General features: G+C 46.0%; 1 protein-coding gene across 2 annotated transcripts in view; it reads right to left on the bottom strand.

Moving 5' to 3' along the window:
- Nucleotides 1-15,870, bottom strand: part of SPNS2 (sphingolipid transporter 2) — a 192,992-nt gene that overhangs the window by 72,385 nt on the left and 104,737 nt on the right. For both annotated transcript variants that reach the window (XM_044993608.1, XR_006574340.1), the window contains exon 3: nt 94-230. In XM_044993608.1, coding sequence (XP_044849543.1) covers nt 94-230 — 137 coding nt within the window. The remainder of the gene's footprint in view (nt 1-93; nt 231-15,870) is intronic.

Below are 15,870 nucleotides of genomic sequence, written 5' to 3'. Positions count from 1 at the left end.
GTCCACATACACTGTGGTGGGGAGTTTGGAGCAGGATCCCGTTATATTCAGTACACTCTGCAGAATATCTTTGTTTATATTCCCGGATCTTACCTGCTCAGTGATGAAGGAGCTTGAAAAGGTGATAGCTGACCAGAAGAAGATCCCGCAGCTGAGAATGATCTTCCTATTGAAGCGGTCACCAAGGTAACCAAATATAGGTGCTGCCACCATGAAACTACAGATGAAAACTGCAGAGGGGAGAAAAGCAGGACGACATTTAATAAACATCAGGCAAAAAATATGAAAACTAATTTTCTGCAAGCCAAGCCCTCTGGAGAGTAGTTCCACCTAATTAGATGTTCTGCAGCCCTGCTTACCAAGTTAGGCAAAGTGTCCATAAGCAAACAGTCTTCTCATTCCCAGAGAAACTTCAGACCAGTGAACTTGGGTTACCTTTTACTAACACCCCTCAGAGTCTGCTACAAGCTTACAATTGAGGGATGGGCAAAACAGGGGCAGGATAAACCAAAAGCCTCTGCTCAAACCTCAACAAGCAGCTGACACAAAGATTTGAGAGCGTTCAGATATAGTGTATAGATGCCGGCCCCCTTGTTGGCTCTCTCAGCAGAGGCCCTGGGTGAAACACCCCCTGCAGACTCACCCTTAGAAGCAGCCTTCTAAGGCAGCGTGAGAGACGTTTTCACTACCATTCCCCTTGCTGCACCTGCGTTTTCACTACCCACTAGAACCTCACATCACTTTTCTTTAAATTTTTGCCTGACCCAGCATTATGTACACCAGTGAGTAACTATTCCACTACAGGGGACAGTTTTGACTTATAAGGCGTGGGACCTCTTTATCTGAAAGATTGCCTTTCTCCACATGCAATTCTGACTCAGTTACTGTCAGCTGAGGTATCACTCATATAAGGTAGGAGGCAGCTGGCAGAGTATTCTCTGCAAGGACTTCTCAGCTTGGGAACTCAGTCCTCCACCCCACTCCAAAATAGTACTTGGGTCTTGTCCATGTTAGATCTAGGGACACCACTACAAACACCTAATGTAGGTGCACTTAAACTAGTTTACACACCGTTTGTATCAATTTGGCTATTAAAGAGATTTATGTTAAAAATCTATACAAGCAAGGTTTAAACCAGCATGTGTCTATATTCGGGATTTGCACTGGTGCAACAACAGTGATTTTTACATCAATTTAGGCACACCAGTACAATTCTTCTAACACGGTGTTTCTCAATCTTTTGAATACCAGGGACCAGCTTGCTGCCTTCCTAAACTATGTCAGGGAGACCCCATGGACCGGTGCTGGTCCATGGACCAGTTGTTGAGAAACACTGTTAAAAGACCCTAGTTTATTGACGTCCAGAGCATGCTGCAAGGCCCATGTATTTCTTGAGCTGACAGAAACTGGGTGGGTTCTGGTGGCAAATTAGAGAGAGTGGAAATATGTATTAAGGGTTATAAATCATATTAATATTGAGTGGCTCCTGCAGGCAAGGTGGGTTTCTGGCATCATTTGTAGTGTTCTATTTTTAAAATGCTAAGAGGAGCATGTAGCGCAAAGGATAAGTACTCCTATTGAAATGCATATATAAACAAAGTAATTAAGGGATTTTCATGGTAATAGGAGATAATAGCCTAAAAAAGGTGTATAATGCTGGACCATAGCACGCTGTTTTAGAAGATATAGGTGTACCTTTTTACATACTAAAATTCCAGAACCATCAAATAAAAAAAAATACACATATGTCAGTCGATGTCCATATTTTGCAATCCATACAATGGTACTTTATATTTTATCTCAACTTTTTATATTTCCTGTAGTCAGCAACATCACAACGCAAACATGTATCGTGTATGTAAATAAAATGGAGTAATTCAAAGACAGAAAAACTAGATAAAAAAAGAAATAGAAGTAAATGCAAGATTATACCCAGGTTCCTGTTTCATTTGTAGTGACAAGCCACTACTTTGCAATACAGACAATATACAAAAATCTCACACTAGATACATGGAGCCTAGTTTGGCAGTCCCTGCACAAGCAGAACTCCCAGTGGAATGTACTATTTTTGCTGGAATAAGCTCTTTTCACCAGTAGATCTCAATGTGCTTTACAAAGGGAAGTCAGTATCATTATCCCCATTTTATAGATGGGGAAACTGAAGCATGAGCAGGGTCATGGTTTGCCCAAGGTCACCAAGCAGGCCACAGCCGGGAATAAAACTCAGGTCTCCTGAGTCCCAGTCCACTGCTCTATCCACTAGGCCATGCCAGCTCCATAAAAGGAGAGCAGGATAAGGCCTGTAGCTACTAGGATTATGAGGCACTGCTAATCCTACATTGCTACAGTATGTGGAAACACATGTTCATGTGTAGGAGCCACAGAGGTCCCTGAACACAGTGTAACTGGTGCAATTCCACTATGCACCGGATTTAGGGATTCTAAAGAGTGTTCTCCATATGCACCACTTACACCACTCTGCAGGCCTCCCCCTGTGCCCTCATTGAGAAGGGGTGGGAGTGATCAGGGGAGAAGCCAGTTGGATTCACTACTATGCTGGCCACTGCCTCCCTGTATTGCTGTAGGAGCTGGGGAGCACCTTGGCTGATGCTCTGCAGCCTGGGTGGGGGTGGATTCCTTAGCCCCCCCCCCTCCACTCCCCAAGCCCCTCAACACACAGTGTAGCCACTCAAGCTGTGCATTCAGTGAAGGATTTGCCCTGTACTGAACTCGGCTTAGAGGGTTTGACTCTGCAAGGCAAGGCACTTAAGCATGGGCGTAATTTAAGCATTTGAATAGTCACTAATCAAGTGACTAAGTGTTTGCTGGATGGGGCCCACGGTGGTCAGCACTTTGCAAGCTGGAGCCCACAATGAACTTGGATCTCTAGAGAGAGAAAATCTGTTTACAATGAAACAGAAGACGACGACAGATCCAAAAAGGATCAGTGTGCTGATGGCAGTTCCAGGTTGAGTGACCTTGGAATCACACTGTAATTCATTCATCCCAGATTCAGAGAGTCTGCCATTTTTATTCAGACAACAAAAAAGAAAAAACTAAAGCAAGCTTCCAAAGAAACTCTCAGCCCTGCATCTCACTGGATTCAGGTACCCAACAGCCTCATCAAGCCACCTTTGGGGCATTTAGGGCCTGAGCCAAAGCCCACAGAAGCCTGGAACTCACGAGACCTCGATTGTATTCCCATCTCTGCCACTGGCTTGCTGGATAACCTAGGGCAACTCGTGTCTATTGGCTGTAATGAACTCTGGATCACACCCCTAACATCTAATTCTAACATCTGCGTACAAGCAGAAGACAAGATCCAATGTGCATTCAAATATCCTCTTCCCAACTCACCTAACATCTCCCAGTTCCCCACCAATAAATAATTCCCTTGCTACTCATGGGTCCTGGGGGAACACGATGTTGGAAAATTCTCTTCTGATCCAAGCTGAGAGCTATATCACAGGTAAAAAAGCTGACTTCACAGCTCCACAAAGGAGTAAACAAAGGGACAACAGAACCTAATAAATAATAGATAGCTGACTAAAGCTGTCACAATAAATTTAATTTGCATCAGATTATTTATGACCCAAATATGCATCAAAGCACTGATTGACTCTTAAGCAAATGCAGAAAATGATGGCTATGTGTTCTGTCAAGCAGATCTGCTTGTTAGATGCATGTCCCACAAATCAATTTTTGCGATTGCTCCTGCATATGACAGATGAGGTTCCTGAGCAGGACAGACAGGTTCAAACAACAAAAAGTGACTCTACACAACTTACAAACTAGGACAGGAAAGCAGAGGAGAATGATTCCAGGGCACCTCACTGGGCAGAAGAGAAACCTGAATTACTGTTCCAGATCTATAGAATGGAACACACAGACAGGAGATATTTATACATACAGAGAACATGAAAAGGTGGAAGTATGCATACCAACAGGCAGAGTCTAATCAATAAATTTGTTAGTCTTTAAGGTGCCACAAGTACTCCTGTTCTTTTTGCGGATACAGACTAACACGGCTGCTACTCTGAAACCTGTTCCAGATCTGTCTCTCACTCTGGATCCTGGCCCAGGTGTCGGTGCTAAGTAACCCTCATGGCAGGAAGGATTTTAGCCCCCCTCAAAGAGTTACTGCAAGGGTATTCATTACGCAGAGGGGGAACATGAGGGTAATTTGCGGGTAAAGGAAGATAACTGGCCTGTAACACAAAATAAAGAGCTCAGCTCTCATGCTAGCCCTTCCTCATTCCTATTTCCCTCTCCGGCTCCTCTCCCCTGACACAATAGCTTTCACCTCAGACCACCACACTGCAGCCACTGATTGTCTACATTAGAGAGAGGACAGTGACAAGGAACCTTCATGAGTCAAATGCCATTTCGTTACCCTCCTCCCAATGAGCAGCTCCTCTTTCCATTTGCACTTCCTGCCCTTTCAGAATAGAATCAACTGCTGAAAAGAGAGGAAGCGAGATGGCACAGAGCCAGGCACCCCGTGGGGTTCAGGATGAGCTGCTCAGAAGGTACAGTGGGAACGTCAGCACAAACCCATAGAATAGAGGGGTACAGGTAATGCGGGTTGACAGCTATTATGTAGACTGAGAGGTGGATTATTCTCAGCGAAGGACCTAAAACAGGGCCAAGCAAAGCAGCCAACACCCAGCTCCGGGATGGAGCTGACGTGCGCGCCAGCAGAAGCAAAGCAAGCCTCCGAGCAGTGGATGAACAAAAATACATTTAATAAATACCTCCCAGAGGAAGGCTCTTTTAAGCACAGGTGTTTTCAAAAGGGGAACGCATTTGTCTTTATCCCTCCTTCTACGTCACAACTAAAATGCCTACTGTGGTGAAAACACAGGAAGAGTCTAATTGCCTAAACCGGATGGCTCAGTATCTATTTCTGCCTCTGACTGCCTGACCCGCCCTGAGACAGGTGAGCCAGCACGCCCAGCAATCTTTCCACATGTGGTTGGAATTATAAAAATTATATTTTTGAAACAAAAGGGCAAAGCATCCTCTCTGGGCTGCGTTGCCTACTTCATGCACCGTTGCCCCTGAGTGCTCATTCAGTCATTCTGGCCAGCAAGCTGCCATTCAACTCACACGTTCCTCCCTCAGGAAATAACCAGCTGCCCATTTGCTCAGTAGCAAAGAAAAAGCCCAGACACCTGAGACAAAGGGCAGGAGGGAGAGAAGAGAGAGGAAGTGCAGAATTTAGTGTCTTATAGCCGCGAAATCCTCCTGGAACTAGACCCATTGTTTTCCCCCTCAATAAAGATTTGACCCCTGTGGTTGCACCCTGTAATGATGGCCCTAGAAGAACCTGCTGGTGAGGCGGCCAAACGTCAGCTTTCCACATCCTCACTCTATTCCTATAGCACTGCCTGCTTTGCCACACTCCCTCCCTCCCGTGGGACGGCCCAATCCTTTCAGGCTTGTGGGGTCCACAATAGCATGTGCTCTGTATGACAGAGGGGAAGATGGGGCTCTACCAAAGGAACCAGGCAGAAGCTGCATTTGATCAGTTACTGAAAAGCTGCTAGGCTCCCACTGCATCTGTTTTTCCATCAGGGATCGTTTTAAAAAGCTCCGTTTCAACTAAAAATAGTTTTCTTTCTCCAAGCCGGGATGCTTCCTATAAAAAGTGGCCAGTGTTAGAAAATTGAATCGGCATGGAGCTGTCTTTACTACTAACTGAGTACTGACAGTGCACTTAGCTCTCTGGAAGGCAAAGCCAGACAGCCTCTGCCCCAAGGGACATGCAATCTAAATAGAAACAGAGAGACAGATGCGCTGTGAGGCTGTTCATAGTTTCCCAATAACAACATATTTCTAAACAACGGGAACACCTGAAACACCCAGTGTCTTTCTAGGTTTCAGAGCAGCAGCCGTGTTAGTCTGTATCCGCAAAAAGAACAGGTGTACTTGCGGCACCTTAGAGACTAACAAATTTATTTGAGCATAAGCTTTCGTGGGCTACAGCCCACTTCATCGGACGCAAAGAATGGAACATATAGTGAGGAGAGATATATACATACAGAGAACATGAAAAGGTGGGAGTTGCCCAACCAACTCTAAGAGGCTAATTAAGATGAACTATTGTCAGCAGGAGGGGGGGAAAAACCTTTTGTAGTGATAATCAAGATAGCCCATTTATATATACAGCTATATACAAGCACAATCTTTCTCTGCACCTGCAATGGCAAATAAAGTTCTTGCCATCTATGCAGCCAGCCCCGCTGTCTTGAGGGCACTTTTGTTGAGTACTGCATTATTCATGGTTGCTTTATTGGTATAATAATATCACTTAGCACATACACAGCACTTCTCAAAGGAAGCTGAATATCATGAACTCCATTTACAAGATGAGGAAATTAAGATCTGGCGACGGGGGACGGGATTTGCCCAAAGTCACCCAACAGGTCAGTGGCATAGTCAGGAAGAGAAGCCAGATCTCCCGAAGCCTGGTACAATGCCCTACCCATTGAACTGCACCTACACGGGAAGGTGAATGAGTAATGCTAATTCTTCTGCCAGAACCCCAGGGCAAAGTCGACATTTTTAACCCTATGATCACAACTACTGAGAAGAACTTTTATTATCGCACCAAATGCAGAACTGGTCCACTCCACGAGGAGCGTGCTCACCCTGTGGTGCTGCATACTGCTGTCCTCGATACACGAGGGGTCGAAGGTGGCTTTCTTTACATGAATGGAGGGGTTCTGATCGCTTGGCAATCCGAGGCCGTATATCATCCTTAGTCATTTTGCTCACACATTTCATCCATCCTTCTCAGCAGCATCTTTATGAATGAAGGGAGAACTGCACTCACATGTGAGATGCCAAGGCATTAATACAATCAGAGCCAATGATACAGGCTCCTACATCAGATTTCAGCCTCCAATCCATCATTATCACAAATGATTTGATTACGGTAATATTGTCATGTCACTCACCAGGACCATTATGTTTTACTATTTTTCTGGCTTGGCAGCCAGTGGCTGGATCCTGCCAAACAAAAACAAACCAAACCATGAGATGGGCCCATTTGAGACAATGAGACTGAGGCACACAGATTTCACAGGTCAGAGATTTGTAGCGGTTGGAGGCTAATTCAAAACAATATGCTGAGCATGCACGCTGTATATTGACAATATAGAGACAGCACAACAAGGAAAATGCACAAAATTGCTCTCAGCATCTCCAGAATGGAGCAGAGGGCAAAATCAGCTCAGGAATCTTATCAATGTTTCATCCTTGTGTACTCTGAATTCTTAGCATGCTAATAAGAACACATGGACAGTGGGAGCCATTAAAAGTAAGATACTTCTCACTCACTCACAGCAATTACATTTACCATAGCCTTCCTTCTAGCTCTGGGCGAGGTAGGACATTCCAGAATACATTTCCCCATGCTGCTGTATCCTCCAGACACTCTATACACTGCTGAGGGACTACGGGATAGCTGAACAGATTTTCCCACAATACACTGCTACAGCGTGGCTGCACACACACAGTTGACATGTAGTTATGCTGAGAAACAGGCTTCTGTACAGACCCCTCTCAAACTGCTCAGTCTCACGGGGTCCAATGGTTGTCATGATCTGGTTACAGAAGGACACCTGTAGTACAGACAGGGTCCTGAATGCACAGCTTTCCCAACAAATTAATGACTCACTGAGCTTTTAACAATACTGTCTACAGGGAAGGATCAAATACTAACAGCTCCATCCCTTTTGACAACTTCAGAAACTAGGTTCTTCCAGAAAATAGTTTCCAGGCTCCCACCAAAGGATATCCTGAAAGTAGACTCTGTGTACCTTAGCTAGCGTGAATAATTACTTCAGTGGGAATTGCTGGGAAATCCACTCCTCTTGGAAACAGAAGAGCAGATAAAAATAGCTGGAGAATCAATGCAATAACATATTAACATACCAGTGCACTGGGAGAAACTGTGCTAGGCAAAAGGTATCCAAAGTCAAGTGGGTAAAAGGATGAGCTAAAAGCTAACACCACCTCTTACAGGAGCATAAGATTTACTCTATATTGGAGCAGACCAACAGTTCATCAACTCCAGGATCCTACATTAGCGAGTATCTGATTCTTCAGGGGTAGGCAACACCTCCAAGCCAATTGTGCAATGCTACACATGGGGGCGGGGTGGGAGATTCCTTCTAGCCCCCATAGTTTACAGTTTGTTTACTTTTTTTGTAGCAGGTTCAAAAAAATTACCCATCAATAAAGTCAGGGCTTAAAGAATCAAGTCAAATAATATAACCATCCACTACCAGCCAGAAGGCTCAGAGATAAGAGATTGTGCAGAAAACAGCATACACAGTAGCAAAAGCCTCTAAAGCACTCCCTGGCAGCATTTAGATTTTCGGAAGAGCCTTTTATAGAAGCAAGATAGAGGATAAGGAGAGGTCATGACATTGATTAGTAAGAGCTGGTTACAGGTGTCAATAGGTGGCTTTGCTTGTCATTGTTGCAGTGGGTTGAGACAGGCAGGGAATATGCCTGCAGCCAACAGGACATTACCAGAGGGAGGAGGAGGAGTGTTTGTTTTCTGGTGGCACTACCCTCCTCAGCATCACTCCTGTGCTGCTTGGTGAAGTAAAAGCTAAAAACATGGCTGCTGTTTACTGTGCTTGTTTCCCACACTTGCATCGGTGAATTTCTAAACTAGCCACCAAGCTGGGATTCTTCTGCCCCAAAACTGCCGCAGGACAAGTTTTCCCTGATGGGTGAGGAGGATATAAAATGTCTGCCCCATTGAGATAAATCTCCTTCTGCCTCACTTAGCTGTGGGCTTCTCCACAGCTAGTCTCTTGAGCGGCATTTCTGAGACCCCGGCAGAAGGCTGGCTTGCAAGCCAAGTTCTACCCACTGATACAGGGCACCATCCAGGCCAGGGATGGGGACAGGGAAGTTCAGCCCCTAAAGATGAATGAGACATGTAGTTAAGTGATTAAAGCACAGGACCAGGAGCCAGGAAATCTGATTTATATACTTATGGTTCTATCCCAAATTTGTTTTGTGAATATGAGCAAGCCACTTCACCCTTCATGTCTGTTCCCCTTTAACATGAGGATAAAGCTGCTATCCCACTTCACGGGTGCATTGGAAATATCTGTGGAGTAGTTAGAAAATTGCAGCTGGAAGATCAAATAATCAATACTAATCACTATTGTTATAACACAGGGGTCCCCAACGCGGTGCCCGCGGGCGCCATGGCACCTGCTGGGGCATCTAAGTGTGCCCGCATACTGGCCGGCAGACGAGCATCCACCAAAATGCCACTGAAAATCGGCAGCATTTCGGCAGCAACACCTCTGGATGCTGCTGCTTGCCTGCGGTATTTTGGCGGCGACGCCTATTGACGTTGCCACTTGTCAGCAGCATTTCGGCAGATGCTCATCCGCCGCCATGGTCCTCTGAAAAGTAGGGGACCACTGTTATAATAGGTTTAGATGCTTATCAAGACACCTTGAGTCTGCAAAATGAGGCTGCAACTCTCCCCTGAACAGGTGCCAGCATGAGGATCCTACCAATTCCTGCTCAGAATGGGCCAGAAACAGTGTGTGTGTCTGGGGGAGAACTAAACAGAATTTAACATTTTGGTTTAGGTTCCAGTTAGATCCTAGAAGAGGAGAGGCAGCGAAATGGTGGGCGAGGAGGATATAAACTGCAATTTTTGAAATATTTCCAAACATCAAGAAGATCTGAACAAAGTTTTAGTATGGTTCTGAAGTTACCAGAACCCACTCGTTCACCTGTAGTCAGTGAGTCATCTCTATTTTAACTAACTCCTCCCTAAACAAAAGGAAGCTCTAGAAGTCCAAGATCACGTGCTGAATTCAATGAGATTTGGATTAGACGATTTTTTATTTAGAATCAACTGTCTTCACTGAGACTTTTAAACAGTGTGAAAACATTTCTACCAGCAATAGGTTTTATTAAAGCTTCTAAAACACAACAAAAGCACAAAATTAAAGTTTGCAGTGTTTCTTTAACATAAAACCTTTGCACTGATTAAGTTTAGGAAGACAACATTTCATCGGCATAGTGGATTCAATCAGCTGAACTAGCAAAAGGTTTACATGTATGTCTACTGAAACGTATGCAGAAGAGTAAGATTTCTGGAGGCTGTGTTGTGGCTAACAAAACTAATTCCAAAAGCTCAAAACAAACACACACTCCTCTTTTGTGAATGTAAAGTAATAAGCTCCCTTGTCAGGCAACAGAAGTTTTCTTCCCTTGGGATTTCTCTCTCTCCATTTGATTTAACTTGGTTTGATGATTTGAGAACTTTGCAGATTAACCCAGTGGATAAGATAGCAAGTCATCCCTTCACAAACGCAGCCTCAACACACACAGAACGTGTCTCGTAGGTTTCGTTGCCATTGCGCAATCTTGTTAGGGATAATCTTGTTAACTGAGCCAGACTATTAGAATAGATTTGAATCCATTCTGGTCAATTCTGAATGAGAACAGAAGTCCCAGAAGTACAAAGTCTGGTCGATAACTTCACAGCACTGAAACATTCTCAGAGACATTTATACAGGATTGTTTTTTTGCCTTAACACGACTGCGATAGACTTAAATGAGATTGGTTGCTGTTCTGGAAGCAGTGGTTGACTGAGAAAGTTAAAGAAGGCCTCATTTGAAAAATATACCAGTTCTCTCCCTTCCTTTATGCTCGATCTGTCTTTCTTTCTAACAGGAATTCAGATCATGCAATGTATGTCCCCATCTCGATGAGAGCACTAATTCCACATAAAACCCAGAGAGAGCAGAAGGTAGTGTTTCATGAGTGCCAGGTTGTAGGATGACCCGAAGGTTGGAATTTTCATTCCCAGGCTTTTGGTTAGAGAGAGAGGTCTGGAAAGAAACATCTAAACAGTCATGAAAATTGATTATTTTATTCTTTCCTCTCTAGTAGAAATATTTCCCCACCGTATCTATGACACAGCACACACATTGTTGTTGCGTTCACTGCAGCCTCAATGAAACAAAGCCAAGATCATCTTCAATAGCTAGCGATTTGGGAAGCCCAAATTGAGACGCCTTAAAAGGACCTCAGTGCCTGCACTCTCAGATAATCAGGCCCCTATTAGGTGTCTCAAGTTGGACACCCAAACTCTGAAACTCCAAAATCGCTAGTCACCTTTGAACAATCTTGGCTCAGGGCTGCATTGCAAGTGTCAGGAGACAGACTTCAGAAAGAATAGTAACATACAACAGCTGGCCTTACAGGGTGCAGAGGATGTCACTCAGCTGGGAAGCCCCATGCTGCAAATTTTGGTCACACCAGCTGCAAGTCTCTTCTTAGCCAACGGGTATTTTAAAACCAGCCACTGCCACCCGGAAGCCTGCACTATCATTTGGTAGAAGATTATCCCTCAAGCCTGGTTTCCTATGGCAGAAACAGATGTCCATGTGCTATGCACCTCTGCCCACTCAGCAGTGTCATCCATGGGTGTGTTACAGCAGCAGGGTAGAAAAAACCCAGCATGTAAGGAAGAAAATGAACAGAAAGGAAATTGACTTCAGGGCCTGAAGGAGAAGGAGCCAATAGAGATGCCTTCTGTGCTTCTGACTAGGACTCGGGAACAAGTCAGTCCTGATGGTTTCAGGAGAATCTGTCCCAGGCTTTTTACAGGGAATATTGCCTGTAGAATGAGGGTTTGTTTAGATTGCTAAAGCCCTCTCTAGGCCAAGCAGGGTACAGTCAAAGCTACTAGCTCTTAAGACTTGACCTTGTACTCCATATGCAGACAAATTTCAAATGACTTCAGTCAAAAGTATTCCTATCAGAGGAGTACAGATTGGGATCCAAATACAGGCCAAATCGTGACCCTCTGGGCCAAATCCCAGATTTCCATAGGGGTCGGGGTCTGTTCTGTGTGTGTAAAATCATCCCCCCTCCTGGAGGCTGCTCTGTGACTGTGACAACAGCCTCCAGGCAGCTCCATGGCACCAGCTAGACCAGTGAATGTGAGTAGCACAGATTTGTTTGCAAGACCCCCACCTCCACTGAGAAGGAAAAGATGCCGCAGGCGGGGACAGAAGCAGCTGTGACACATACCACTCTGGAGTCAGGATCCCACATCAGCCCAACTGCACCAGCCTGGGAGACTGTAGGTCTTTGGCAGGATCTGGTCTGATATTAACTGAAGGTGCCTACAGGCCTTAGACACGGCATGGCTCAGTTGGGCTTTTAGTTAATACTCCCAAAGATTTTTGCTATCTGTATTTAACTCGGTGAGGGTCAAAATAGCTATTGAACAGCAACATTTCCCTACAGCCAGGGTGACAGGAGGATTGGAAGGGGACTGTTACCTTGCATTGCAGACTAGAGCCTATAAAAGGGCACCCACTGCCCTGCTCACTGAAGGGTGGCAGGGAAAGCGTTTCAGATGGAGACTAACTGCTTGGGACAGCTCCAGTATAGGACGTTTCCCCAATTCAGAACAACAGGGAAACTCCTTGTGTGCTCCTATGGCACATGCCCGCCCGCTCTCCCACTGGTGCCTTGTTTTTGATTTTTGCCCCTTGTATTGATGTGCAGAAGGGCAGGCTGAGCCCAGCATTAATCAGTGCAAACCTAGGCACAGGCGCGCTGGGGGCAGAAAGTCCAACCGGAACACGGGGTCAGGGTTTTGGCGATGGCACGTTGTGGTAATTTCCCATCTGGGGGAGGTGCAGAGCAATCAGCGGCCAAAACTGCCCAACGTGTGCGCGGCGCTGGCTGGGGACAAAGCGTGGCCAGGACACACCGTGACTCCTTGGCCCAGAAAGGAAGTCGTCCCATTGATTTCAATGCTTAAAGTTAAGCATGTCTGTGCTTCAAGAGCTCTGCTAGGTCAGTGCATCCTCCCGTGGAGCCCTCTGGCAGTGTTAAAGCTGCCCCAGAGGAAACCCCAAACAAGGCAGGTGGCAGTAACAGAGCCTGTCTTCCCTGGAGGTCAAGTCCCCCCATTAAAATGTCTAGCTCGGGGATTCTCAAACTTCATTGCGCCGCAACCCCCTTCTGACAACAAAAATTACTGCATGACCCCAGGAAGGGGGACTGAAGCTTGAGCCAACCACTGCCCTGTGCAGGGTGGGCCCAAGCCCAGCCAGCTGGGGTGGGGGGCCTGTAACCTGAGCCCTGCTGCCCAGGACTGAAGCCAAAGTCTGAGCCCCACTCCCCAGGGCTGAAGCCTTGGGGCTTTGGCCCCGGGAGATGTGGCTGGGGCTTCGGCCCCAGGGCTCAGGCTTTGGCCTCAGGCGGCGTGACTTGGGCTTTGGTTTCGGCCCCAGGCCTCGGGTTTTGGCCCTGGGCCCCAGAAGGTCTAAATACCTGCCCTGGCGACCCCATTAAAAGGGGGTCGTGACCCACTTTGGGGTCCCAACCCACAGTTTGAGAACCGCTGGGACTCTAGCTGGTTTAAGTTATAGGTCCCTACGTCAGCCAGAGTGAATCGGGCCTACCCCCTGGTTGTCTCTCTAGCAATCACCACTGTGCTAACTCTTCCAGACCAGACGACCATAAGTGCCATTAAGCCATCACAGATGCTCAGGGGCACAGACCAGAGCTTGCCAGCAAAGACGCCACAAAGCAGCATGTCTCCTTCCCAGAATCATACTGCACCAATATCATTGGAATCTGGTGCACAGGAAAACGTGGTTTCCTGTTCCTAATTTTTACTTTTGTAACCATAACACCAAGTCTACATTTCCCCCTTTCCAATGAATCACTAGTAGTTCCATTTCTCGCCCCAGTAACACATCCCAATCCCAGATCACGTTTTAGTTTGCACTAAGTTATTCCGCCTCAGAACAGAAATCAGCCCCAAAACCTGCTTTCTGCAGTAAGCAGAAAACAGGAAAGAGAGAGTGAAAATACACCATAAAAATACAGTGTATTCCGAGTAAATCCTTTGCTACTTTTAGTTCACCAATTGCAGCAACTTCCTAAGAACAACATTACAATAGAAAATCCAAGAGCTTCTCATGCCATGGTTGCTAATGGAAACCTGCTAAAAGAAACATGTGTCTGGCATATTCTTATCCCAGGGCTTGATTCAGGCTCTGAGTTTTAAAAAAATAAATTCACATATAAATGCTTCCCCCACACACACACACTGAGGGAGCCTTTTAATGTAATGGGCTCCTGGTAGGCTTCTGGTTGCATTTACAAAGCTGGAGAAATGCTGTGATGCTTGGACTTGTGCGTCAAAATATTCTATCTGATCAACAGGGACGCACTCCAGCAAATGGCTCCACTGAAGCCAGTGCAGCACAAAGCTAGGCTTCGGCTGCTATCCCACTATGCCCTCTCCCCCTATGTCAGGGGTTCTCAAACTGGGGGTTGGGACCCCTCAGGGGGTCGCAAGCTGTCACCCTCCACACCAAGCCCTGCTTTGCCTCCAGCATTTATAATGGTGTTAAATATATAAAAAAGTGGTTTTAATTTGTAAGGGGGGGGGTCACGCTCAGAGGCTTGCTATGTGAAAGGGGTCACCAGTATAAAGGTTTGAGAACCACTGCCCTGTGTTCGCCCAATGCAGTTAGAGACTGATGGGGACCCTGCAACGCTCAGCCCCACGCAGGGTGGCACTCATGGAAACTGGAGAGGAGGACACTTACAGTGGCAGGTTCTTGGCTGTGGAGATGGTTCCCACAGCACCCCGATCAGAGCTCCTGTCGCACCACTCATGCCTCTCTGCTGCTGTTTTACCCTGACGTGAGTGCTGCTGCCCCCTTGGTAACTGGTCTCCCAGTTACCACCCCATGGTTCTTTAGGGAGCTGTTTTACTGGCTGATGTGGCAGAGTACCTGCTCCCTACTTTGGGGAAAAGATACTGTGCTTACATTTTCATTACATAATTGGCACCCAGACAGAACAGCGATGGACACAAGCACTTCCTGCTCCTATCTGGCAGTGAGAGGAGCGAGACGCTAAAGTTTTGCTCAAGCTCCTGATCTAGTGGGGCTAAGTTGCCAGGAGCTGTTCTCACTACCTCTCCGGCACAGCCTGTATATGGGGTGAGGTCCTGCGACTGTACCAGACCAGCCAGAACTGTGGGAGCGAGGGGTTTACTACATGTTCGTGGCACTGCGTGAGTAAGGACAGCAGGGTGAGTGAACAGGAAACGCTCCACTATGGGGTGAGATGCTTAGAACTTGCTCCAGCTCCTGCTCCCATATTATCCAAAGGAGCGCTGCTGTGTGAGTGGTTCTCCTGCATGAAGGAGAAGGAACAGCATTCGCAACACACTTTTCTACACATGCAAATGAAAATGTGCAGGGTTTGAAAGCAAATTCCTTTCACACTGTTCTTGTGTAAACTTCTGACCTTTTCAATCAAAGACATGTACGTACATGTGCAGCAGAGAACTCTAACAGTTCCAGAAACAATATGCTATTTATAAAAAAAGAAACCAATGAATCTATGAATATATTTTAAAACACAGATATGTCTTTGCAAACTGTGACCAACTTTCTTCCCTGAGGTTAATTCAAATCCCTGTGAACTTCTGAAGAGATAGCACAAGGACCAGGTGTGACTCTTCTGCTTCTCATTCTTTAGGGGAAGGAAGACATTTGTCAAATTACATTGGAATTCAATGGGTGGTAGGGGGACAGTGTATTATGCCCTGCAGAAAAGGCCTCAAGAGGATATTAGAATCATCTGATCTTTATTCACCTCCCTGTTCTAAACCAGGCAGTGCATGGGCATGGGGCATAACTCTGAAAATCATGCCATCAGCAGCTTTATGCTAATTCATGTCTTTAGGAATATAAATCATTGTGGAATGGGAATACATGAAAATCCACAGGAGATGTGGATGTAAAAGCAATTGTGGGTCATTTCTA

Source organism: Mauremys mutica, chromosome 19, assembly GCF_020497125.1.
Source record: "Mauremys mutica isolate MM-2020 ecotype Southern chromosome 19, ASM2049712v1, whole genome shotgun sequence".
NCBI classification, from domain to species: domain Eukaryota; kingdom Metazoa; phylum Chordata; order Testudines; family Geoemydidae; genus Mauremys; species Mauremys mutica.
The sequence above is the reverse complement of the archived record's forward strand: the minus strand, read 5'-3'. Positions and strand labels throughout refer to the sequence as shown.